This window comes from Bos mutus, chromosome 12 (assembly GCF_027580195.1).
Source record: "Bos mutus isolate GX-2022 chromosome 12, NWIPB_WYAK_1.1, whole genome shotgun sequence".
NCBI classification, from domain to species: Eukaryota; Metazoa; Chordata; class Mammalia; order Artiodactyla; family Bovidae; genus Bos; species Bos mutus.
This window is the reverse complement of record NC_091628.1, coordinates 70,367,643-70,393,244: the sequence shown is the minus strand read 5'-3', so window position 1 is coordinate 70,393,244 and position 25,602 is coordinate 70,367,643. Positions and strand designations below refer to the sequence as shown.

General features: G+C 61.8%; 2 protein-coding genes and 1 long non-coding RNA gene across 5 annotated transcripts in view; all 3 read right to left on the bottom strand.

The window, feature by feature from the left end:
* Positions 1–1,728: 1,728 nt before the first annotated feature.
* Positions 1,729–4,659, bottom strand: LOC138990221 (uncharacterized). The gene is made up of 3 exons (XR_011466338.1): positions 3,478–4,659; positions 1,988–2,064; positions 1,729–1,844 (listed from the first exon to the last, which is right to left on the bottom strand). It is a non-coding gene; the product is annotated as an uncharacterized lncRNA (long non-coding RNA).
* Positions 4,660–5,269: 610 nt separating this feature from the next.
* Positions 5,270–10,452, bottom strand: C12H13orf46 (chromosome 12 C13orf46 homolog). Its single transcript, XM_070380870.1, has 5 exons — positions 10,263–10,452; positions 6,344–6,395; positions 5,750–5,894; positions 5,618–5,665; positions 5,270–5,317 (listed from the first exon to the last, which is right to left on the bottom strand). The coding sequence occupies exons 1-5, from the start codon at positions 10,450–10,452 to the stop codon at positions 5,270–5,272; spliced, it is 483 nt and encodes a 160-aa protein (XP_070236971.1).
* Positions 10,453–11,790: 1,338 nt separating this feature from the next.
* The window catches only part of RASA3 (RAS p21 protein activator 3), an 81,479-nt gene continuing 67,667 nt past the window's right edge, over positions 11,791–25,602 (bottom strand). For 2 of the 3 annotated variants that reach the window (XM_070380679.1, XM_070380681.1), the window contains 8 exons: positions 24,625–24,702; positions 24,166–24,239; positions 23,294–23,400; positions 22,870–22,952; positions 19,277–19,485; positions 19,047–19,150; positions 14,176–14,359; positions 11,791–13,185 (listed from right to left, as the gene is read on the bottom strand). In XM_070380679.1, coding sequence (XP_070236780.1) covers positions 13,110–13,185; positions 14,176–14,359; positions 19,047–19,150; positions 19,277–19,485; positions 22,870–22,952; positions 23,294–23,400; positions 24,166–24,239; positions 24,625–24,702 — 915 coding nt within the window. In that variant the 3' untranslated portion in view covers positions 11,791–13,109. The remainder of the gene's footprint in view (positions 13,186–14,175; positions 14,360–19,046; positions 19,151–19,276; positions 19,486–22,869; positions 22,953–23,293; positions 23,401–24,165; positions 24,240–24,624; positions 24,703–25,602) is intronic. The other variant, XM_070380680.1, reaches the window with a different exon arrangement.

The window sequence follows — 25,602 nt, the reverse complement described above, 5'->3', positions numbered from 1 at the left end:
AGCAGAAGCAGAAATCCTGCCAGCGGTGGTATGAAGGTCGCAAGGGGACAGGTTACACGCTTTCTGCCAGCTCCCACGTTGCCCACAATGAAAGAGCATGTGCGATTTGGGAGAGACTAACAATGCTGGGAGGAACAGGCTGGCGGCAGGGACAGGCCTAGCGGGGTGCTGTGTCCACCAGAGCCATTGGGCTGGGCCCGCCCTCGGGGCCCTGCGGCCTCGAATTCACTGGTCTGAGCAGCTGTGGGCCTGCAGGTGCTGGGGAGGGAGCCGGGTCAGGCCGGGGGGCCAGCCTCGCAGGCTAAGTTGGGGGCCCTGAGGACTGGGGCCCTCCCGGGTGTATATGCCCCCCTCCCGCCTGCAGTCCATGAGGGCTGGGCTCCAAGTACCGAGATGGACAGACAGCTCCACGGCCCCCGGGGCGGCAAGGGTCGGGGCTTGGCCTCCTTCCTGCTCCGGGGCGAGCGATCTCGCCGCCAGCGGTGACCTTAGGGCTCCACTCTCCTTAAGGCTGTCGGCTCTTCATACCCTGCAGGTCCGGGTCACAGCGTCGTCTCCGCTGGCTGTGGCCCAGCTTCCCAGGTAGGGGTCTCTCTGTGGCCTCAGCAGGCCTGGGGACCAGATCGAAGGCTCCCAGGCCGCGTCCACCTGCCTTTCTAGAGCCTGGCCCGTGGGCTCCACCACTTCCGCCCCCGCACCGTCCTGCCGGCTCTCATGGGCCGCCCTGACTGGCTCCCTGCAGGCGCCCCAGCTGACCCAGGAGGTGAAGGTCACCCGCAGCCAGACATGCACGTATGTGGGGCTGCCCTGCCCTGGGCTCTTCCATGGGTCTGAACAAGGCCAGCTGTCCGTGGAGGCCAGGGATGGACAGGGAGAGTATTGGCTGAGGACCAGTCACACTCCTGGCCTGTGGCCTCCTCTGGCCAATTCTCTGGAAGCTTCTCTCAGTGGCCATCTCGGTGGCCGAGTGCCAGGGCTGGGAGCTGCCACCCAGGGGCAGGGACGAGGGGGTGCTTGCTTGGGAGGCTGTGCCTATTGGTGGAGGCTGTGGATGTGTCCTCAGGAGGCGCTGTGATGCCGCGTCCTCAGTCTTGGGCTGAGTCAGACGCATGGCCGGAGGTGGGCTGCCAAGCCCCAGCTGGTTGGACAAAGGAGCCACAGACCTCGCGGGGTCTCCCTGGTGAGGCTTCCCTCCTGGTCCTGCCTCCCTCCCCCTGCAGGCGGCATCTCCCTGTGGCTGCATTTCCTCCGTGTGGTCCTCAAGGCTCCCAGTCCAGCTGTAGGAACGCCTGCCCCTTGGTCTTCGGGGACCAATGCCCAGGTTCCTCAGTGCCCTGGTGGCAGCTGTGGTTGGGGCCAGGCCCCTGGGGCTCTGGGGCTAAAAGTGAGGTGCTGCATGACCACATGACCTGGGAGGGGAGGTGTGACCACGTGACCTGGGAGGTGTGACCTCATGACCTGGGAGGTGTGACCACGTGACCTGGGAGGTGTGACCATGTGACCTGGGAGGGAAGGCGTGACCGCGTGACCTGGGAGGTGTGACCTCATGACCTGGGAGGCATGACCATGTGACCTGGGAGGCGTGACCACGTGACCTGGGAGATAAGTCCCTGAGCTGCTTCTCTTCCCTGATGTACATTTTGTGGGACAAGATTTGTGGCAAGAAGGGATGGGGCCCTTGAGAAGTACAACATCTTTCATTCACTTTTTATTGCGTGTTTAAAAGATGGCCTCATCGCTTCCCAGTGGTGGAGCATCATGTGTGGAGCAGTCATGGCACCTCTGAAGCAGGCTCCTCTGGTGTCTCAGGACAGCTGTCTGCATCCTCGCCCCTCCCGGTCTGGCTGGTCCAGGAGCCATGTGGAGGCCCAGTTACTGGCCAGAGGGGCAGGTCTGGGGTAGGACCCGGGAGGCAGCCTGCCCTCCGCCCACCCCACGCCATGCTCTGCCCCTCCCTCAGCTCGGCCCCTCCCTGAGCCTGAATTACCTTCTCCAGGCTACGCGCTTTGCTTCACCTTCTTTCTGGTGGAGTACGGGATGCAGCACACCCAGCTGGTCCTGGACCTAGAGGCCAAGGGAAGAGGGTGAGAGGCACCCTACCCCCTCCCACCAGTTCCACGTGGATAAGCTCGCCAGCCAGAGACAGCTCCCAGGCCCCTCTGGGGCCCTCCCCTCTCCTGCCTCGGCATCTCCATTCCAACAGGAGCCCCTTGAGCCCGAGAGGTCTTGAGGGCCCGCTGAGCCTGACGCCCCGTCCATCCACAGCCCAGCCGTGAAGAGGCGTCACAGGTGGACAGTCAGTGTTTCCAGAGCACTGTGGCCTGTGCCTAGTCCTGCTGGGGGAGCTCTGGGGGTTCCACTTCCAACCAAGGCTGCCTCTGGGGTCTGATGGTACTCCTCTTCACAGGGACCTCCATGGCTCTGGGCCAAAGTGCCCCAATGGGCCCCTAACAGGCACCTGGGTGCCCAAGGGGGCCGACTGGACGGACTGAGGCTGCAGGTGAGCAGGCAGGTGACCCCGCCTTCCTGGCATGTATCTAGGCACCCCCCACGAGCAGACCCTGTCCTGTCCGCCAAGCAGTTGCCAGCCGCCGAGGCCTGGTTCCTAGGCATGGCCCATCCACAGGTTCTCTGGGGTAGCTGAGCAGAGTGTGGGAGCCAGACCCAGAGGCTGAGAGGTGGGCCTGGGCCCGCCTGGCCTGGGGCAGTAAAGGAGCTGCCAGGCTGTGTCCAGGGTGACCAAGTCCATCACCATGTCCAGTAAGAAATGATGAGAAAAGCAGACATTAGCTTAAGGAAGACTTTCCTGGCAAGCCTAGATCTGAGGCTGTGCCAGGCAGTCCTGACACCTTGGTAAAAGCTGTGTGCCTGGCCGTGTGAGCAGAGATCAGCGCAGACTTAGGGGTGACACTTCCTCACAGGGACACTGTCCCCCTGGAACCCAGCACAGGGAGAGGCAGTAACAGCCACTGCCAAGTTGCAAAGGGCCTGGATGCTGCGGCCAAGCACGTCTGGAAAGCAGGAGAGTGGCCGGGGGCCCCCTGCCTCCGCTCACCCATGCTCCGGCCTCTGCTCTGGCCCCTCGGGGCCCAGGCGCCCACATGCCCGACTGTTTCTAGTTGGTGGCACATGGGTGTTTTAAACCTTTCCTCTCTGTTTTGCTACTTCATGTCGCTTCATTTATTTTAAATGACTATCAGTTTTACAAGGTGAATAGAGAATTTTTCCTTTTTAAAACTGTGCAAGCAAATCAGCCAAGATATTAATACAGTTGATTCAGGTGAAAGGTGGATGAACTGCTATTTTCTTCTTTGCGCTTCTCTGTATCGTTTAAAATACCACCGACCCACAGCCCTTGGGCGAGCGTCGCACGTCCTCCTGGCTTCAGAGCCTCACGATCTCTACCCGGGAGGGTGGAGGCGTTGGCACAAACACCCCCCTGCCCCCCAGGCCCCCCTGAGTAGACGCCTCACTCACTCGTCCTCTGACACATCCCCCATGTCCCTCTGGGGCCGCTTCTCTTCTTTTGTGATGCACGTGACCACCTGTGGGGTGGGAGGCATTAGGGACTGAGGCTGGACCTGCTGGGCCCGCCGAGAACAAGAGGGGATATGCAGACGGCCCGAGCGTCCTCCCACGCTGCGGGGCTCCGTCAGGCGGGGGTTTCTAACTAGGGGACCCAGACCAAGGGGCCGTGCCCTTGACCCTGGAATGCAAGTCAGAAGGCCTGGTCCCTCAGTCCCAGCTCTGCCCTGGCTGAACCTTCTTGAGTCCCTGAACCCTGTCCCGTCGGTAACCTTGGGGTGAGTCAGTAACCAACTCTCTTCACCATGCATCGTGTTCTGAGGGCGAAGAGCTAGGAAGTACCACCTGGAAAGGAGCAGCCCCGAGGCAGGGGCTTACTTTTGCCGAGAGAATTAGAGAAAGCTTCCAAAGAGACGGCTCCTCACAACAAGAGAAACAGAGAATATTTGTGTTGGAAAGGCCCAATCAGGTCACTGGGTCAACCACTTCCGTTTACAGAGAGTGGTGCTGAAATGCTGGTGGTGTCGGAGGTGGTGATGGTGGCTGTGTGATGGCGATGCTGACGCTGATGGAGACAGTGAGTGGGGTGGTAGTTGTGGTGATGGTGGAGACAGGGATGATGGTGGTGGTGGTGAAGATAGCAGCTGATACTGGGCTCTCTGGGCGCCAGCAGTGTTCTGAGGGCACTGTAGAACAACGCTGGGCTGCGGTATTAAGATCCCCATTTTGCAGATGATAAAACTGAGGCATGGAAGGGCATGGTGACTTGTGTGAGCCTTCCCTGCATGTGGAGACTAAGTCTTCCTGCTCCTGGCTTGGACCCACTCACCACCCCAGCACAATCCCACAAGAGGTTCTTGAGGCCCCTGGGCACCTCGAGTGTCGACCCAGGCCCTGGGGTCTCTGGTGGTGCAGGAATGTGTGTGGGTTGGCGTGAGGGACTGAGAAAGAGGCCAGGTGCCCTCTGGTCCCCAGGCCAGTCCTCAAACCCCGGGCCCCGTCTCTCCTCAGGGGCCAGCACACCCTGCTTGGGCACGGTCCCGGGACCGCTGCGGGCCCCGAGCAGGCCGCCTCCTGAGGGTGGCCGGGCTTTCTTGGCTCTGGCGCTTTACCTCCTCGGCAAGGTCTCCCAGGTCAATCTCCACAAACACAGGTGGTTTCTGTGGAGGGAAATCAGAGACGCATGGATGACGGGCGTGGCTGAGCCGGGGGAGCGCAGCTTCCTGGGAGGGGCGTGGGCTCAAGCCCCGCGGTGCTCAGGTCTGGGCATTCGTCACCCTGGGGTCTCCGTCCCCGGCTGTGGGTGGTGGGTGCTGCTGGCAGTGGGGCTGGTGAGGCCTCCACGGCAGCCCTGGCAGAGGGCAGGGAGGTCTGCCCCCCTCTCCCCGCAGCCTCAGACACCTTGTATCGGGCCCCTGGGGACCCAGAAGGGCCCCCACCTTTACCTGCTGAGAACCAGAGCCTGGGTGAGCAGGCGCGCCTAGAGCTGGGCGGTCGCTGCAGGCCCACACACGCCCCCGGGCCCCGCTGAAGGCGCCCCTCCGCCTGGTGCACAGACGCACACCCAGGAGTTGTGTGGTGGCTGCCCTTTCTCTGCCCCTCAGGCACCTTGGCTCAGCCCTGAAAGTGCTTCCTGTGGTAGCGCCTTGGTTGACACTGGGAGAAATGTTTCTGGGAGTGGAGGGAACCCCAGAACCCCTGGACGCAGGCCCAGGGCCTCCGGTGTAAACCCTGGCATAACTGCCTAGCTCCTCTCCACCCCCATGAGCATGGGGGGGAAGGAAGGCCCCTCCTGGGGGGAGGGCGGCGTCCAGGGAGGGCTGTACCCCAGGCTGCAGGCCGGGCTGGGTCTCCCCGACAAGGCTGAGCTGAGGGTGCCTCGGTCAGGACTCCCTGCTCCCTGAGCACAGTGCTGTTTTGCGAGCTGGGGTTAAGGCGCCCTAGGGCAGAGCACAGGCCTGGTGCCAAGGGAGCTTGGGGCCGGTCTAGCCCGCAAGCCCAGCTCCACCTGGGGGACTGACCGGCATCCACAGCAGAACCGCGCCCCGCGGCCTCCCCGCCTGATTCTGCCACTGAAGCGAGATTCTCTTGCCTCTTTCTCCAAAAGGTCGTCTAGCTTGACGGACTTGGGCTCCAGTTCCTGTAAAGAGGAGGTGGGACAGGCTGGGTAAACGGGGCAGGGCTGAGCTGGGGGCTGGCTGCACATGCGGGGGGCGCGGCCCACCTCGTCCTCCGGGGCGCACTCGTCCGCGCCCTCCCCTCCGGCCAGCTGCTCGTGGCGAGTGCTGGCCTCCTCCACATTCGCATCCTCCAGCGCCTGCCCACGGGCATCCTGGCCCCTGTCCTGCTTGTCCTCCAGGCTGGCCTGGCTGCAGGGAGTGGATAGAGTTGGGAGACGGCTTCGTCCTAACCCTAACCCTAACCCTAACCCTGGGAGCCTGTGCGGTGCCCCTGCGTTGGCAGAGGGGCGGGGACGATGGGCAAGGCAGGCCCAGGGGGAGAGGAGGTGCAGAGGCATGAAGGGTGCAGGGCTCCCAGGGGCCGTTCCGACCCAGACCCGCCCAGCGTGAGGGTCGCCTGAGGCCCCAGCAGCCTCCCGGGCAGCAAGCTTTCTGGAGATCCTGGGGAAGGACTGCAGAGACAGGCGCTAGTGCCGAGGTGCTGGGCCGAGCCAAGATGAGCTGCTGTGTGCTGGGTGACCCGCCCCTCTGAGCCGCCCTGGACCCCGCCGCCCTCCTTCAGGGCCTCCAGGCCTCGCTCCCGCCCTGCCTCGCATCTTCCAGCACGCGTCTGCCTCGGCTGTGCCGAGGCTGCTCACCAGCTGGCATCTTCTGCTTCGCTCCTGACGTCCTTCCCCGGGTCTTCAGACTCTGAGGAGGGGCAGCAGGGCTGCAGTCAGCCTGCGAGGACGCTGATGCCACCCGTGGGGCGCCGGCTCTGCCGCCCCTGTGCGCATCCAAGTCCCCCGGCGTCCTCGCCCGGGAGGCCGCCAGCCCTAACGTCCCCATCAGTGCTTTGCAGGCTAGTGAGGGGCCCTGAGGGATCGCAGCTGGGCCGAGGGGGTCCCCACAGGGACTCGCCCCCTCAGTGGAACTTGGGGGGGCCTGTGGTGTTGCTGTGTTCTCCTGGAGGCAGCAGAGTGGGGGCGGGGGGCACTCGGCCTGCGGCCAGTGGGCCGCGCGACCCCCGGCGGTGGCATCTGAGCCACAGTGGCCCCGGGACACTGTGGGGGCGGGTTCTTGACTGGGGGTGTCTGTCCGTGAGCAGAGCAGGGCGCCTCACACACGGGGAGCAGGGGGGCCGCGTTTCAGGGCCTTGTGGGGCAGTGTGAGTCCTGAGTTCCGGGCAGGAGGCCGTGGCTTCCTGGTGAGATGCAGGCAACTCGCTCAGGAGCTCGGAGTTTGCAGTGGGGGTTCCCATAGGCCCTGGGGCCCCAGAGGACCCTCAGAAGGGCCCCAAGTTTGCCATGCTCCAGCCCCACGACTTTGCAGCCCCCTTGAGCCTGAGGTGCCCCATGGCCACTCCGGAACCCCCCAGTGGCCCGGTTCCCACTCACAGCCTGACACACACCCTGGGCCCTGGCCCTGCAGCCGGCGCAGTCTCGGGAGGCTCCCAGCTTTAAAGAACGCTTTCTGCAGGACGCCCGGCAGGACGCCTCTGGTGGCCATGGTCCTGGAGGGTTTCCTACAGAACCTGGTGGCCAGATCAGCTACTCAGGGTCTTTTCAGCTCGCGGGCCTCGGGGCTGGGGGCACCGCCAGGGAGGGGGTCAGGGCCAGCCCCTCGTGGGAGCCCTGCCAGCTGTGCCGCTTCGTTCGCTGTCCCTCCCCCGGCCTCGAGCCCGTGTCCCCGGCTCCTGACATCCTCCAGTGCCATCCTTCACGGGGACCTGGGCCCCCGCCCAGGGTTAAGTGACCTTCCGAGGAGGGAGTCTTCTGCCTGGCCTGGCCTCCCTGGTGCTCGGCACCCACGCCGAGCCCACTGGTCTGGGTCATTCCCTCGCCTCTGGGCTGGGTTCCCTTCAGGTGAGAACTGGGTGCTGTGCATCCTTCTCCATTTCCAGCACCCGTATGGGCTCCAGGGCACCTGCTGACCTGTGCTGTGCTGTCCCCAGGCAGGCCCTGGCCACCCAGAGACAAAGTCCTGAAGGCCAAGGGTACAGCCGCAGCGGGCCTTCAGAGAATGTTTCAGAGCTCGACTGCTCTCAGCAGGAAGGGCCTGGAGGGTCAGGAGCCGCTGTTTGCAGGCAGTGCTCCATGTGACTTCCGGAAAATCTTCAGCAGCCCCTAGCCTGCACGCACACTTGTGAGCCTGTGTGCTGGTGCACATGTCTGTGTGTGCACAAGTTTGTACATGTGTGTGCTGCCGCGTGTGTCAGTGTGTGAGCACAGGCTGGTGCACGTCTATGGGTGTGTGAGCGTGTGCACATGTGTATGTCGGCACACATGTCCCTGTGTATATGTGTGCAGCGTGTGTGCTAGCGCCCTAACCCTGTGTGTGTGTGTATGCACATGTGTGTGTGAGTGTGTGCACACGTGTCTGTGCATGGGCTGGTCCACATGCTCTCCACTGCCCCCTCCTCCTGTGTGGACTGACAGGGGAGGAAGCATCAGCAGGAAGAGCTGGTTCTTCTCTGCTCTGCCACAGCTGTGGAATGAGCAACAGTCGCCTTTTCCTCCAGCACACCATCGTCAGAAAGGGAGACTCTCATGTGTTGGTGGGTCCCCCGTCTGCCTTCTAAGGACGATCCTGCATTCACCCGGGTTCTGGGCATGTCTGCAGGGTCTGCAATGATCTCCGGGCAGATGGGAGGGCTGCTCCCCTGGGCCCCACAAGCAGCCTCAGGACGGGGTGCAGGGGGTCAGGAGTTGGCCCAGAGGGAGAGCACCCCCTTTGCTGCCTCCCTTCAGCTGGGCTCTAAGCGACCCTCACACCACTCACAGATCACTGTCCGAGACTGAAACGCCCCCGTAGGTCTGGGATGAGCGTGGAGGATGAGCAGGCCAGGTGGTGAGGGGCTGACATCGCAGAACCCTCTGCACGACCTCACCGACCCTGCCTTGCGGCCAGGGTGCCCTCACTCCCTTCACAGCAGGAGAGCCTCCTCCAGCGCGTGGATCTCAGCAGGTCCCACCACGTGGAGCAGCCCGAGGCCCGGAGCCCACCCTCGGAATGGCCCTCCTCCTCCTGGACACGCCCTGCAAGAGGGCTGTCGGGGGCAGGGGCTGATTGGCGGCTTTGCGGCTTCCAGCGGCTCCTGCACCTCTGGGCTGGTGTGTCCGCGGGCCCCCCATCTGTGACCTTGTGGTCTCTACAGCTGCAGGTCAGGCAGCATCAGCCTCCTCCCTTGTGATCCCTGCATGCTAGCGTCGAGGCCGGGAGGGTCTTTAGCTCCTTCAGGGGGGCCATGTCTTGTTCCATTTGATCACATGGACAGCGAGGCCCACTCTGTGTTCCAGCTCCTCTGTGCTGCCCGGGACCTCCCAGGCCTGGGGCCTTGGGGCAGGTGGGCACAGGTCAGGACGAGACTCAGCTTGACGCTCCTGGCCATCCAGCCTTGGGAAACTCCGCGGTGCTGGACGGGAAGGTCTGAGGCCACCGTCACCGGGGAGATACCACAGCCACCTGAAGTGTTTCTGAGCAGGTTACGGGTTGGTTTCCTCTCGGAGACTCAGCCCTCCTGAGAGCCTGACATGTGCTCGGATGTTAACGGTGGGATGTGGGGGAGATGGAGTGGCCTCTGTGCTGTGACCTCCTCCACCGACACAGGTTTGGATTTTTCAGCTGAGATAACAAGTATTTTTACACCACGACCTCTTAAAGGCATTCCTAGGGCTTGACAAGCAGATTGCATTCCTGCTCACTGTTTCTCTTCCTTGGCCTGAATGACGGTCTTGGCAAAGGGTGCTTGCTGGCGTGGCCTTCTCAGGAGAACCACGACCTAGGGGCCCCGCCGATGAGTGGCAACCCGCCCGTCTCTCCACCAGCTCAGGGCCAGCTGCCCCGGGGTAGCTGACCCTCGAGGGGCAGGTCCACATTAGCACCAGGGCGTTTTGAGCATTCAACCCCACCTTGGGCACACCACTGCCCGCTTCCGGGGTTAGAAACACACTGGAGTGGGAAACACACAACACAATAGCAAACGTGCAGTTTACAACGTAAAAGCCTCATTCGTGCCGTGTATGGGGGCGGCTCCAGCCCCGTGGGTTCCTTGCTGCCCCCATGAGGCCCCTGCTTCCCACAGCGGAATCGAGGCTCGTCCTGGGGCCTCACTATGAATCCGAGACGCTTTCCGCGCCACCTCAAGAGCCAGAGGTGTTCCCAAAGTACTCGATGCCTTCACAGGCCACAGGGCCAGGTCTCTGTCACCCCTTTCTCCTGCCCTCCACAGAGCTTACAGCAGGCCCCCCGAAGCCCTGGGCCAGCCCCCAGGATGGGCCTCCGCAGCCCCCGGCCCCAGGATGGGCCCCCGCAGCCCCCGGCCCCCAGGATAGGCCCCCGTAGCCCCCTGGCCCTTAGGATGGGCCCCCGCAGCCCCCCGGCCCCCAGGATAGGCCCCCGTAGCCCCCTGGCCCTTAGGATGAGCCCCCACAACCCTTGGCCCCCAGGATGGGCCCCTGCAGCCCCCTGGCCCTTAGGATGGGCCCCCGCAGCCCCTGGCCCCAGGATGGCCCCCCACAGCCCCATGTGTGGGGATTGGGGGCCTGTGTTAGCTCGGGGTGAGCCACCTGCCCCCACCTAGCTCCTTGCACAGCTTCTTGATGCAGCTCGGCGGGTCCCCCTTCTGGAGCAGGCCGCCCACACTCCGGCTCCGCTGCAGCTCGGCCATCTCACTGGCTGCCTTGAGGTGTGCGGGGCCCACGCCCATGGGAGGGGCGCCGGGGCCGGGCCGGTGCCTCCTGTGGGTGGCCGAGCCGTCCTTGTCCATCCTCCCTGCCTTCTGGTCACAGCAGAGTGGGGGCGGTGCTCCTGAGGGCCCTCAGCCGGCGCGCATGGCTTCTGCCCTGCGGGGAGCTGCCCATGGGCACCAGCCCTGTTGCTAGGTGGCCCCTGTGACATCACCACAGGGGCAGAGGCCAGAGAGTGCCCGGCCCCAGGATGTGGCTCCGAGTGGCCTCCCCGGGCCCCCAGCCGCAGCAGAGGCACAGAGGGCCAGTGGTGGGGGCCGGCACATGGCTCCCAGGGCTCCTGGTCCCGTGTCTGCCAAGCCTTCAGTGAATCCTTTGACTTTTCCCAGGGACAAAGGACTTGGGGGGCGTTGGTGACACTACTTGGCTGGCGGTCTGGGCCCTGGTGGCGTCCTGCATCCTCCCCACACCAGACAAGGGGAGATTCGCTCAAATGTGACGCTGAGGTGGTGGGTGGCCACCTGGGGACAGGCTCCTCAGAACTGTGCTGACAAAACGCTTCCCTGCCTTTTAAGTGGGGCCTTTTGCTGGCATGTCCGTAAACAGGGCTCGGGCAGTGTCCACAGCAGATGCTCTGGGTCTGGAGCCTGGAGTCAGAAGTCCAGGCGTGGGGTGGGCTGCTCTCTGGAGGCCTCTTTCCTTGAGTGTAGATGCTGTCTCCTCACCATGTCTTCACGGGGTTGTCCCTGTACGTGTCTCGGCCCTAATCGCCTCTTCTTAAAAGGACACCAGTCAGACTGGACCAGGGCCCCCGAGGGACCTCAGGTAGCCTTCGTCTCCCCTTTAAAGGCCCGTCTCAAACGCAGTCACTCTATGAGGTCCTGGGGGTCAGGGTTTCACACTGTGCGGGGCACAGTCAGCCTATAACACAACCTAACAGAAAGGTTCTGATGATCTATTCAGTACAGATTTTTCTTCTCCTCTGGGACCATGGGGACAAGTCACAGCAGAGGCTCCTTGAGCACCCAGCTGACAGCACTGTGTTCTCAATGTTCAGAATGAAGCCACAGTGACTGACTCCCATTTCCCACATCCATCCCTGAAGTCTCACAGCATCGTGGCTCACAGGAGGCCTCGGACCCGCCAGCCAACCCCGCCTGTCACTGCGGGGCCTCACCTGTCATCAGAAAAACCTCACCTGTCATCAGGGGGGCCGCCTCCATCATCAGAGGCACCTCACCTGTCATGAGAAGGAAGGATCCCACCCGTCATCATGAGGACCCCACTGGCCATCAGGGGAACCTCACCTGCCATCACATGTCATCAAACTCCTTTCCTGCCCCACTCCACCACCCACCCCCATCTCCACAGGTGCATATTATCAGTGGGTGCTCCTGGGAAACCAAGTCAGTCTCAGAAAGAATAAAAGGTCTGTTTTAATTAGCCAGTAAAATACATCGCACATCATTAGTATCTTAGAAACATTAAGTTACAAATTCATGTTAAAAATTGCTGTTTGGAGCAGCCTAATAGTTGTGTGATGCAAGTTTCTTTTTTGCAACATTTTATTTCACCATTTGTGACAACTGGTAACATTTCTGTCTGTCATCTGGATCTCCAGTGGCACAGGGTACCGGGTCCTAGGGGTCCGAATGGGGCTTTCCAAATTCAGGCTCAGCCTGGCTGACCTCAGGGCGTCAGAGGCAGCAGCTCTGCCTGGGCCCGGTGTCTGCTCCCGAGGCCACCCAGCGCTGGCCCAGTGGCTCCCCCTCCCTTTTCTCTTGGGGACTTGACTTGCTGACGTGAGACACGCCCATTCCCTTTTTGGTCACCAAATCTCTGCAAAAGGACCCCTGCCCCCAAAGACCGAGGCCGTCCTCAAACTGGGATCTCCGTGTGGTTCTGACCCTCCGACCAGGGGTGATACCAATGTCAAGGCTGAAACTGGAGGCCTTGTATTGAGGCTTTGTCCCCCATGAGACACCCCCATTCCCTTTTTGTCCTAAGGTGGCACCTCCCTCGAATGGTAGAGGCTTGGATGTTCTAAGTTATTAACACTTTATATCAAAGAGCTAATTTAAAATGGTTCTTTAAAAACATTAAGAAAAACAGCTTGAAAATAATGCACATTTCCATTTTTACAAGCTTCCCCACACTCCCACCAGGGAGGCATTCTACTTTAAGCCCCACTGACAGAAACACAGCTTTCCTTGATGCGGTAGCGGGGCGGACGCATTTCCGCAGCACGGTGGGAACGAAGGCTGGGACCCCGAGGAAGTCTCTGCAAGAGGGCCCCTGCCCCCGAAGATCGAGGCCATCCTCCAGCCGGGATCTCCGTGTGGCTCTGACCCTCCGGCCAGGGGTAACACCAACGTCAAGGCTGAAACCGGAGGCCTTGTGCTGGTGGCCACCCGGACAGCAGGCTCACAGGAGAGTAATGCTCAGGACGTCCCCACTCAAGTGAAGCAGAGCCTTAGTGCCGTAGAGACAAATGTGCGTGTGACATGGGCACGCGCCTTGCAGGCTGTGGTGTTGCCAGCACCGTGTTCCGGGAGGGCCAGCTCATCTGCCACCAACGTGACCAAGGGCACGGCCGCCCGGAGGTGGCCTGGGAGCCTCAGGAGTTTGTGAGCTGGACGTCCGATGAGCTGCCCTCTGGTCTGGTTCTCTCCTCCCCCAGCACGGGCTCTTCTGGTGCAGCTCAGGCTGCCATCCTGGGAGAGCTTGTGCATAGACTTCACATGGAATGGGCAGGGGTCTCAGACTGCTGCCTGATGTAGCTCTGGAAGCTCTTGTCTCCAATGGGGTGCTCCCTAGAGTGTGGGGACAGGAGCGTGAGCATGGGCTGCGCGTGCCTGGCACACTTCTGAACTCTCACTGCCTGCTCCTACCTTGGCTTGTGAAGCACAACCCTCGTAACATGCACGAAAAAGGCAGACCAGCAAGGGAAGAAGTCAGCCCGAAACCACCCAGGAAGTGCCCACCGTGAGCCCAGCCCCAGTGGGTGGGGCTCGTCCTGCAGGTGTGTGCGGACCGTGAGCTCTGGCAGCGGGCACCGCGGTGCTGTGCCCCGTTGGCTACAGATGCTGGCACAGCTGTAAGTCATGGCTGTTTCCAACAAGGTGGGTCTGCTATGTTTAGGAAAAGGCAGCATCTTCACACGGCTGACGTGGGCTCTGACAGAGGGTGTTAGAGGGTCTGGAAGGTGATGTGAGTGTCTGTGGAGCCGGGAGCAGACACGGTTGGCATTCCTGGAGACGCTGGGCACCCTTGCAGCCTGGCTAGAGTTGGGGTCTCTTCCAGAGGCCCCCTTCCCTTCCCAAACCAAACCCACACGCTCCCTGGAAGGAAGGGGGAGCAGGGAGGGGGACTGGGCCCATGCCAGGTGTGTGCCAGGTGTGTGCTGGGTGAGCTCTGCATGGGTCTGTGGGCTCCAACTGCTCATGGACTCTCAACACCCCATACTCAGAGCAGGAGGACAGGGACCCTTGGCTGAGCCGCCTGCAGCTAGTGGCATGGCGCGCAGGTGGCTGGGTCAATCTGTGTCTCTGCCGTCCATCTCTCCCAGGACGTGGGGTGGGGTCCATGGCCAACCTGGAGAGAGGCTGGGGTGCCTCCTGGAGGCAGGGAGCCTGGGGGCCTGAGGGTCTGGGGGTGGGGGTAGAAGGCACTGCTCCATGACACAGTCCAGAGGGACGTGCTCTGGAGGAGGCAGGAAGGTGGTCCAAGGTGGTCCCTGCCCGCAGGCAGGTAGTCCGAGGCATCCCCCCCGGCTCCCCGTGCCGCTGAGGCCCCACACTCACTGGCTTCCGTACTTGGTCCTCCTGAACTTGTCCCTTTTGTACTGGGCATGCTCCTGCTCCAGGGCCCCGACCCCGGCGACGACCTGCTTCAGCGTCTTGTAGGTCTCCTGGGGGTCGTCGATGATGAATGTGGAGTACTCCTCCTGCTCTGGCCCGTCATACACGGATCTGCTTCCGCAGGCCTCTGCAGCGCCAGGGAGGGCTGAGGTCAGTGTGGGGGGCTCAGACAGGCCGCCCCAGAGCACGCCAGGAAGGACCAACCGCTCGTGCAAATGCACACAAAACAGAAGCCACTAAGAGTCAGGCCCCTGAGCCGCAGAGATGCCCGTGAGGCTGGGAGCCGCCAGGCACCTCCGCCTGAGGGTCCAAACCCTCCTAGAGCCTGGGCCAGGCAGGGTCAGTCAGCCTGGGCAGATGTGCTCAGGGAAACCCCACCTGAGAAGGGGCGCCGGGCTCCATCCACTTTCGTGAGGGTGCCCTGCCAGGGGTACGCACAGGGCACAGGGTGGTCATAAAGCCTTCTGTCGGCCAGTCTGCACTGGCAGCTTTCTAGGGCGCACTGCCTCCCCTGCTCAACAGGTAGCTTCTCCTGAGACCACCTCACTCTTGCTGGAGACCACACTATGGCCTCCAGGATCCCATCTGACCCCAGACACCTGAGCCAAGTCCTGTGCTCCTGGTGCCTGGCCCAGGTGGACCAGCATCAGGCCCCTCACCCTGGTCTGTGATGCAGAGCATCACCACCATCATCATCATCATCACCATTGATATCACCGTCATAAACCTCATCGTCGACATCACCTCATCACCTCCGTTACCAACATCACACCATCATCACTACCACCATTGATATCACCATCATCCCCTCCATCAACATCACCACCATCACATCACCATCATCCCCTCCATCACCACCACCACATCACCATCATCCCCTCCATCATCACCATCACATCACTATTATCCCCTCCATCACCACCACATCACCATTATCCCCTCCATCACCACCACCATTGACATCACCATCATCCCCTCCATCACCACCACCACATCACCATCATCCCCTCCATCATCACCACCATTGACATCACCATCATCCCCTCCATCACCACCACATTGACCCTCCATCACCACATCATCCCCATCATCCTCCATCATCACCACCACCATCACCACATCCCTCCATCATCCCACCATTGACCATCACCACCACCACATCACCATCATCCCCTCCATCACCACCACCACATCACCATCATCACTACTGTCGTCACCACCGTCACAGAAAGCTTCACTGCCTTTACTAACTCAAAGGAGTCTCCTAATTCTTACTGAAAAACCACGAGTCTGTGCAAAGAGAAACAGAAGATTTAAAATTTCAAGAGAAAAGGGAACATGGTGTGAGGAAGATGAGGGTCCACACGTCAGGGGCAAAGAAGCAGAGGCCTGGGGGCACCAGTCGGGGGGACACAGCAGCTGTGCGCCTGCGCCTGCTGGGCCTGCATCTCTTCCCCAAAGCCCTGCTGTGCCAGCTGCTCGGCCTTGAGCAAGTCACTGAAGTGCCGAGCCTCAGTGAGCCCTGCTGGGAGATGGGGCTGCTGAGAGCAGGATGGGAATCACGGAAGGGCCACACTGGGGAGATGGACGGGGGTGGGACAGGGCACAGGCAGGGAGACCCCGAGGGTGGGGGGCGGGGGTGGGCACAGGCAGGGAGACCCCGAGGGTGGGGGTGGGGGTGAGCACAGGCAGGGAGACCCCGAGGGTGGGGGTGGGGGTGGGCACAGGCAGGGAGACCCCGAGGGTGGGGGGGCGGGGGTGGGCACAGGCAGGGAGACCCCGAGGGTGGGGGTGGGGTGGGCACAGGCAGGGAGACCCCGAGGGTGGGGTGTGGGGGTGGGCACAGGGCACAGGCAGGGAGACCCAGGCCGCCTTAGGATGGGGGCTGTATGAACCACCCCACAGGGTGACTATGCAGCCCTTGGAGCAGCCTGGTCGGTGGGGCCGGTTCCTAGAGGAGGAAATTGGCGCTGCATGGTGGGTGATGTGCCAGCTGGTCTCACAGGGGACACCAACGTGGCTCTGAATGAAGATCTGTGCATCGGGGCTCCCCTGGTGGCTCAGTGATAAAGAACCTGCCTGCAATGCAGAAGACCCAGGTTCGACACCTGGGTCAGGAAGATTCCCTGGAGGAGGGCATGGCAGCCTACTCCAGTATTCTTGCCTAGAGAATCCCACGGACAGAGGGTCCTGGCGGGCTGCAGTCCACAGGGCTGCCCAGAGTCGGACCTGACTGAGCGCCTGAGCAGCAGCAGCACTGAGCCATCCCAGGGCAACAGGAACGCGGCCAGGGGACGGGAGCGCGACCAGGGCGACGGGAGCGCGGCCAGGGGATGGGAGGGCGAAGGGAGAGGCTGTGAGAAGGCCCCAAGGCTAGGCTGGGGAAGCAGGTCTTAATTCTTAGCCCAATGTCAGACACAAGACTTGTGACTGGACCGAAAACAGACTCTGAGCATCCGGAGGCCGGGGAGCTCACCCGCTCCTTTTTAACAGGCTCCCAAAACCGAGCCTGGCAGCGCTGGATTGCGTGCTGAGGCCCGCCGGCAGCGGGCATGGTTTTATGAAACAGCTCCAGGAATGAGGAGAAGCGCAGGGCAGACGCGGGACAGGCCAACAGGCGGACTTGCCGATGGGCCAGCCACATCCTGAGGGCCAGAGGGCGGTGAGGTAGACTCTGCCAGGTGACAACGGGGGTCAGAGACTCAAAGTCGGGAGGACACCCAACGGCCAGGTGACGCAGCACACAAAGACCCACAGGCCCAGCCACAGGGCAGTGTCTGCGCCCCGAGATGGAAGGTCAGGCCCGCTCTGGTCTCTGGGCGGACGGGGGCCCTGGGCTCGCGGGCAGTGCTGCTTTGTGTCTGGAGTCACCCTGCGCCCTCCCCAGGCCCCAGCGACCGGGTCTGTGCCTGGGGCACAGCAGGGTGGCCGGTCACCATCACCAGGACCCCGGCCGCACAGCTCTGACCAGCAGCTGGGGCCCACGCCCGCCCCTTAGCAGCGATCCTGCCAGCCCTGCGCTGGGCCTGCCCGCCCGAGGCACCAGCTGCACCATCTCCAAGCTCCAGGGGAGCACCGGTGGGGTCCGTGCTGTGAGGGCTGACGGGTGAGAGTGACGCAGCCCCCTCCAAGCCCCGAGAGGCTGCTTCTCCAGGGCAGTGGCCTTGGTACATCCCGAGCCCACAGGCTGAGTGCTCAGGGCAGTCTGGTGAACACAGACAAGATCCCAAAAGGATGAGAGCCTCTGAAGGCAGACTATCGGCCTTAAGAAAGCGCTGAGGTTCCAGGCAGAGGCCTGAAGACCGTGGAAAGTGACTCGGTGCTTCGGTGCCTTCATGAAGTGGAGGGCAGGGTCCCTGATCCTACTGACATCCTGTGAACCCTGCTTGTCAAGATCAGTGCTGCCCAGGAGGGAGGCGGGGTGCTCAAGACCCCTTTCCATCTGACCGTCCGTCCATCCATCCATCCAGCAAACAGGTACCGAGCACGTCCTGTGTGCCGGGCATGGGGATGAGTCACACCAGCCTCTCTTCTCAAGGCTCATGTGCACCACAGGTGAAGCTCTCTGAGACAACTATCATCGAAGAGACAGAGGTGAGCACAGGCTGTCGGGGGGAGGGGAACCCACAGGCCATGGGGGTGTTAGACTGGGGGTGTGCCAGGGGTAAGGGCACGGGGTCTGCAGCGTGGTGCTGGGCACAGAGGGAGGTGGGCCTGAGAGCAGTGGGCTGAGCTCATGGACAGGCAGCTGCGTGCCTGTCAAAGCAGGGTAAGGCGCCCTCCAGGCCTCGGGCCACACGGACACTTCCGGGCCGGACGAGGGGATGAGAAGGAAGAGTCTGACAGCCTTGTTTCCAGGTTCCTTCCGGGGACTTCAGGGCCTACCGCAGACTGTCTGACCCCAGCTCTGAGAGTGCCGGCCCCAGGGCACGGCTTGAGGATCTCCCGTGATGCAGCCCAACCAAGCCCCCGGGCCTCCTGACTTGTCCCACCTACACTGCTTAGTTCAGTAGGGCAAGAAGAGCAATGAATACCCAGAAAGACGAAGATGCATCGACACGCCTGGAGCTGCTGGGCAGGTACACATGCTCACACACGGGTCCACACGCATGCACACACACTCACATGGGTCCACACTCATGTACATAAGCTCAAACATGGGTCCACAGACATGCACATACACTCACATGGGTCCACACTCATGTACACTCACACACACAAGGTTCCACACTCATGCACACACATATACCAGTCCACAGTCATTCACATATGCTCACACAAGGGTCCACACTCACACACACAACATACAAGGTCCACACACACACACACACATATATACAGGTACACACTCATGCCCACATGCTCACACATGGGTCCACACTCATGCTCACACACTCACACGGGTCCACACACATGTACACATTCACTCACAAGTGTCCACACTCATGCACACATACACTCACACAGGTCCACACTCACACACGCACACACACAAGGTTCCACACTCATGCACACAAACTCACATGGGTCCACACACACGTACACATGCTCACACACAGGTCCACACTCATGCACACACACTCACACGAGTCCACACACATGCTCACGTCTCTCTGGGAAACACGGAAGAATGAAGCCCTCTGGGGGCGTGGGAGCTACTAAGACAGGCTCTTCTCAAGAATTTGGCAGTTCAGAGGCTGCAGGCTAAACGCCATCCTAAAATTATCCACAGAAACTGTTACTAAAGTAACTCCCCCAGAACACCACCCAGCTTGCAGAAGCCTGCGACGCTGGCTCCCCCAGCCCTGCCTCACCTTGCATCTTCTCGAGTTTGCTCATGTATGAGCTGAAGAGGGAGTAGATGCGCTCGGTCTCACGGTCCCCGTCGATGTCCAGCTGGATGTTTGCTGGGAGGCCGCTGCCGAGAGCCGGTGGAGAGGAGCAGGGTCAACTGTGATGCTGGTCATTTAGCGGCCCCTAAAGATGGAGGCCCCGGCCCCCCACTGACCCCTGCGGGGCCGGGGCACCAGCGGCCACGACCTACCCGGTGCAGGGGGAGCAGCCCGCGGCCGTGTCCGAGGAGGCCCTGCAGCACAACCAGTGGCCGTTCAGGTAGGCGGACGGGTGGTAGACGGCCAGCCGCTTCTGGTTGCACTGGCTCACCTTGGTAAGGATGTCGATCCAGGCCTTGGCCTCCACGCAGTTGTTGGCCTGGATGTACAGCGCCCGCTCGGGCTGGATGACCTGGAACATCTGAGAGCGGGGAGGGCTCAGGGGAGCGCACGGCAGAGCCCCCGCCTGCACCGTGAGGGCCGCGGCCGGCCGTGCCAACCTGCCCAGGACGTGTGGGAGCGAGGTGAGCGGCGAGGCTTGGCTGGCTCAGCCCTGCTCAGCCGGGCCAGGCGCTGCCTTTCCTGGGCCCCAGGTGCACTGCTGGCCTGCCCCCGGGACGGCCGAAGTGGATGTGGCCGTTACACAAGAGTGCCGGCTTCCCTGGGCCTCCTTCCTTGAGTGAGACAGGTTTTGTGCAAGATATGCCCCAGCAGACCTGTCCATCCTCCCATCTGCGACCCCAGACCGGCTTCGGGACCGGCGCACGTGCTGTTGTCCATGTGGGAGGTGCCCCTCCCAGCCTGCCACTCCAGTGGCCCCTCCTCCGCCCTCCAGGCAGATGTTATGTCCCCCCTGAGGCTTCTCAGAACGTCCACTGCCTTTCCTGTTTATTATTCACTCAACAAACAATACTAAGCCCAAGGCATTGTCCAAAGTTCTGGGGACTCAGTGGCCCAAACAGAGTTTCTGCTCTTGTGAGCGTCTAGACAGCCAGAAAGACAAGAGTGAACTCAGAGCACTTGGGCTGTGTGAAGGAGGAGGCCTAGCGAGAGTCAGGAGAGAACCTCTAGGTAAACGGTCCTCCAGCTGCGATCGGATGGCTCGCCTGGAGTTACCTGAGCTGAGCGGGGACAGTGAGCAGCAGGGGCAAAGGCCCTGGGGCAGCAAGGGCTGGCACCTCCCGGCCGACACAGCCATGCCGCCCACAGAAGGGCAGGGAGGTCGGCAGGCTTGACCCTGGGAGGCTGGACTTGTCAGAGGGCACAGGGGCCAAGAGTTAGAATGTCAAAGTCCAAGGTGGCCTTTGCAAGGTGGGGAGGTGTGCCCAGTGAGGAAAGAGAACAGGATCTGAAGGATCCCCAGAGGAGTTGGACTTCGGGTTCCTGAGTGAATAGCCAAGGCTCCTCTGGCCGGCCCTACCCACACAAGCACCATTGCACAGGCCGCAGACTGCACAATCTACGTACAGCTCCATCCCCGACGGAGGCAACACCCTGGAGGAAGGCACTCAGAGTCCTTTCCTCCTGCTGCCTCCACAGAGGTGGTTCCCGTGGGCTAACTCTGAAGTTAGGAATTTCCTCTAATACTTCTCATAATAGTTCTTCTAATTATTATCATTAAGGAATCACTCTACACCTGACGGAATGAGCGGTTCCGGTTGCTTCAGGGCACGGCTCCACACAGCGTCCCTCCCTGGACGTTGGGAGCAGGCTGTCCCCAGCCCCACCCTGGGGGGACCTGTCACCGGCCTGGGAGGGGCCGCGATGCTGTGCAGACACACACGGCAGGACACGGGCGCTGACATCCCTCAGGCCCACGAACACCTGCCACGAGGCCACGTCCCAGCCCAAGAAATCACCTCAGATCGCCCTGGGGGCGGGGCAGGAAGCCAAGGTGAGGAGCCAGCGCAGGACGAGGGCAGCTGCCTCTGACCATCATCTAGCCAGCAACTAACCCTCTGCAGCCGCGGGGTCGGCCTCAGACCAGACAGAGGCCAGGCAGACCCACCCTGTGCGGCTGGATGCAGCTATGCAAACCAGACCTCCTGCAGGGGCCCAGCGCCGGGGGCCCACGGATGTGGGTGGGCAGACCAGACTTGGCTGAGGCCTGCGAGCCGGGAGAGGGACTGGCAGACACCAGAAGCTCAGCCTGGAGGGGCTTGCGGCAGCAGCTTGGGGCAGCGGCGTGAAGAAGGGGAGGCGGGTCTGGGGCCCCACGGTCGGCCCAGGCCAGTGCCGCCCCCATGTGAGGGGGTGAGCTCCCGGCCAGCTCCAGGCCCTCCTCCTCGGGATGGTCATGGGGGAGTGGTCTCGAGACACGAGGGCGCTCAGTGACCTCGGAGGATGCAGACGCCTAAAGCCTAGAGGGCACCCCACTGAGCCCACCGAGGCCCCAGCAGTGCCCCTAAGGGCACGGGAGGCAACTTGTCTGAACACTGAAACAAAACCCCTCCTCACGGGAGTGTCCTTTGTGCAAAGAGCTCCAGATGACCATCCTCGCTCAGGTCTCCTCAGGGTCCTGCTCAACCAGACCGTCCCCCGAACCATAAACCATGACGACTCAACACATAAGGGGGAACCGACTACACGGAGCCCCTTGCTGCACCTGGCATTTGCTTGGCCTGTGACCACCCTGAGGATGACCATCGTCTGCAGAGGAGGGCGCAGGAGCTGACCGCCCGGCCAGGTGGTCCCTGCCTGCTCCATCTACCTGATGAAGGGGTGTCCTGGCCACCACCTTCCTCAAGGAGACCCCAGTGGGGCCGTCTCTCCATTCACCTAGCCTTCGGGACACGGAGACAAGCCTCAGAGAAGAGAGGCTCAGGCTGGGGCCGCCGAGCAGATGCCCACACTCCTGAGGGGCCTTTGCCCTCTGACGGCTGGATGGCAGGGCCCACACTGTCCGCCACCCTCCCGGTCACACTCAGGGTCTCTTAGGAAGATCAGCGAACCGTGTGTAGGAGTTCAAGTTTTATCTATTAGTATTTACATCCCGTCTGCCTTCAAAAAAGACTGCACACGACTTACGCAAAATGCATCTAATGAAACTGAAAAAATAGAAAAAATATTTAAAAAATTAGGAGGAGAATTAGAGCAGAGAACGGCAGCAGACAGGATAAACAGGACCTAATCAGAGCAGAGAACGGCAGCAGACAGGATAAACAGGACCTAATCAGAGCAGAGAACGGCAGCAGACAGGATAAACAGGAGCTAAGGACGCAGATTTTCTGAGGAATACAGACAACCCAGAAAAGCCCTTGGATCAGGCTCTGGGAAGACAGCTGAGGGAGATGGGACGCAGGGCCAGGACCCCACGGTGCCCTCACGAGGCTGCAGGGACCTGCCCCCTGGAGGCCGGCCCCTCAGACAGCGGGTCGTCCTGGAACCCAGTGTGGACCCTGTGCCCCCTCGGAGCCTCGAAGGGGAACAGGAGGGACGCGGTGACCATGCGGCGGGGGTGGGCACGTGTTTCCTCCTCCCCGGCGTGTGGAGGTGCTCACCAGGCAGAACTCAGGCACTATCCCCCACCCCCATGGTCCCCACGGTGTTGGGGGAATAAAGGCAAAGCAGGGGTCCCCAAGCTGTTTGCCAGTGTCCAGATGGCCAGCAGAGGCGGACCTGGGGGAGGTCCATCAGGATGGGGGGCCCCACAGCCTCCACCCAAAGCTGACTTTGAGAGAAACCCCATGGATCCTGGCCGATCCGACAGGCAGGGTAGGCTCTCTGCTTCACGGGTCCAGGAACAGACCAGGACCAGGGAGGGGCAGGGGGTCGGGGGGGCTGGGGGGTAGGGGCTGGGACTCACGTTCTTCATCTTGAAGGACTCCTCCTCCAGCGGCTCCACGGCCAGGATGTTCTCGATGGGAATACTGTAGAGAGGTGGGTCCCCTGCGGCAGAGCACGCCGTGAGTGCCAGGAGGGGCTGGTCTCCCTGCAGGTCTCCCCGCAGGCTCCCACAGGCCTCGAGTCCCCTGGAGATGCCCACCATCCAGACCACGCCACCCACATGGGACAAGAGTGTCCGTCCCGAGACCTTGACCCCCCACACTCAGCCATGGAGGGCCAACCGCTCCCCACGCCACCCAGGCCACCCTCTTGGAGCCCCCGCCTTCCGTGTAAGGAAGTGCTCACCCCAAAAGCAACCTGGACCCCACGGGGCCCAAGATGAGGCTCTGGTCCCTTGGAATAAAATATGTGAAAACAAGTAAAAAGTGACCTTTTCTTGTTACCTTTGCTTTTCTGGTAGGTAAATTCATGGTTTGTCAGGCGGAACCATCTTTTCTTAAAATTCTTCATCCCAAATCGTTTTCTCCCTTGTGCCCTCTTAATCATGAACCTGTCGTGAACAGGACAGTCTGGTGGGTGAGCGGCTGAGGGCTGGGCCAAGGCACCTGCCTGCCTGCCCCCGCAGGCCAAAGTCACAAAATCAGAACAGCTCACCAATTCCACTCCTGTGACATTTGATGCAGACTATGGGGTTTCAGTATCTTATTTCCAAGGGACAGGATTTAAGAATCAGAAGATGAAGGCCTCTACTTTTGAAAAGTTTAGCCCCTGTGCTGGTGTCGACTATCAACCTCAGGTTGCGAGTTGCTGACAACTCTGGTCTACCAGAGCTCCAACAAGGAGCCCCGCCTCCTGCCCTGAAAACGTGGACTAAAGGTGCCCCCAGAGCCAGTGTGGCAGTAGGTCCCAGCCCCGCAAGCGTGTTCTGGAGGCAGAGACAGCAGAAAGCCAGCTGCTCTGGGCTGCGTCCTGTGCTCTGAGCCCCGGCGGGGGACGCTTCTGCCTGGGGGGCTGATGGAGGGCAAGGGGCCCTCAGACTCTGCTGCCTGGGGGGCTGATGGAGGGCAGGGGGCCCTCAGACTCTGGTGAGGGAGCCACCGGGCAGAAGCCTCTGACTACTCGGGGGCCATTCAGTCTCCTCCCGCTCCCTGCCCACAGACGGGCATTCCTCCCCTCGCAGCCTCAGCGGACAACAAGCACAGGGGAGCAGCCCTGATGTGTCTCAGAGCCACAGACCAAGGCCCCAGGCAGCTCTGGACGCCCCTGGCCCTGCGGGCAGGCCCCCTGCCCCTGAGCCTCCCTCCCGCCACCTCACCCTTCCTTAAGCAGGATGGGCTGCTGCACGCTCTTGGGGTCTCTCCTCCCGGAGGATGAGATCAAATCCAGGAACTGAAGTGGGACAGAAAGCAGACAGTTAAGGGGAAACTGTGAGAACTGCCCAGGCACCCTGTGTCTCCTCCTGCAGCCAGAGAAGAGGTGGGTCTGAGCGCGGGTGCAGGTAGAGCCCCTCAGGGAACCACAGAGGCCGGGCACCCCGCCGAGCCCACCCCTCCTGGGAAGGTCTCCCGCACCCAGAGCCGCTGCTGCTCCTGAGAGCTGCCAGGCCCCAGGTGACTTGGGGAGGTTCACCCTCCCCTCTCCCCGAGCTCGAAGCCGCTCCGGCTCCCTCCCACCTCTGGGTTTGGCCCCCGCAGGGCCTCCCTGCTCAGCTCGGCCTCCCACGAGTGACCCACCTCGGCCTCTGTGAGTCTGGGTAATTGATGCTGAGACTTACGTTTTTCACCGCATCAGCGTACTTCTGCTCATTGAAGAATTCGTAGAATGCAGCCATGTAGGACTCCTTAAAACTGGCCTAAGACAGAAAAGGTCACTTAAACGAAGCCTGAGGTCGCTTGGCCCAAACCTGAAAGGCCTGGAGCGTGGACGTGACGAGCCTCAGCTCGGAGCTGACCACAGGGGGCTGGCATCTCCTCCCAGCAGCGTGAAGTGCAGGCACCCCTGCTGCTGAGGCCCGCCGCACACCACAGGAGGGGCTCCACTCAAGCTATGCTTCAAATGCCAACTACACAGGGTCCTGGTCCTGGGTGAGACCTGTTACGCATGACTCAACACCCTTCACGGGCATGTGGCTCCCAGATGCGTTGCTGGGATGGGGAGGTTCTCACTTTCAGAAGTCAGGTCAACGGCAGGAGGAACCTGGGGGCCTCTGTCCACATGAGTCATTTTATTACAAGGGGGTCTGTGTGGACCTCAGCCCGGCAGGGGCCTGCTCATTGCTTTGGCTGACAGATGCTGGGCTGATGGACGGACAGAGTGTGGGGCTTTGGCCTGCTTCTGTGTATGTCACTTACGTTCCGAGAAAGCTGACTGGCCTGCAGGGGCTGCTGTGTGCAGGGCCGGAGGCTGGGGGCATGCAGGGCCGTGAACATAGGAGAGCAGGGGCTGCTGTCTGCAGGGCCGGGGGCGGGGGGCACACGGGGCCGTGAACTCAGGAGAAGGGCAGGGGCGGGGGCCCTGTGAGTCGCGGCTCAACCCTTTCCCAGCAGAGCCCGACGGGCCCGCCTCCGAGGAGAGGCCGTGCCACTGGCCCCCGCACAGCTGCCCTCACGTACAGACTTCCCGGCCCCACACGCCAGTCTCGAGGGAGCCCGGTGAAGGGAAGATGGATGAGCGCGGGCCTGGGGAAGGAGCGGCTGCCTCTAGCTGTGTGTGGACAAGGCTTTGGTCACTGGGCGGCACCCCAACTTCCTTA

Excerpts from the sequence above, each read along its gene's own strand:
- C12H13orf46 (XM_070380870.1), bottom strand. The coding sequence starts at position 10,452 with ATGGACAAGGACGGCTCGGCCACCCACAGGAGGCACCGGCCCGGCCCC. Across the intron at positions 6,396-10,262 it reads GAAGCTGTGCAAGGAGCTAG|AGTCTGAAGACCCGGGGAAG; the intron begins GTGGGGGCAGGT and ends GCCCCTCCTCAG. Across the intron at positions 5,666-5,749 it reads AGTGCGCCCCGGAGGACGAG|GAACTGGAGCCCAAGTCCGT; the intron begins GTGGGCCGCGCC and ends TCCTCTTTACAG.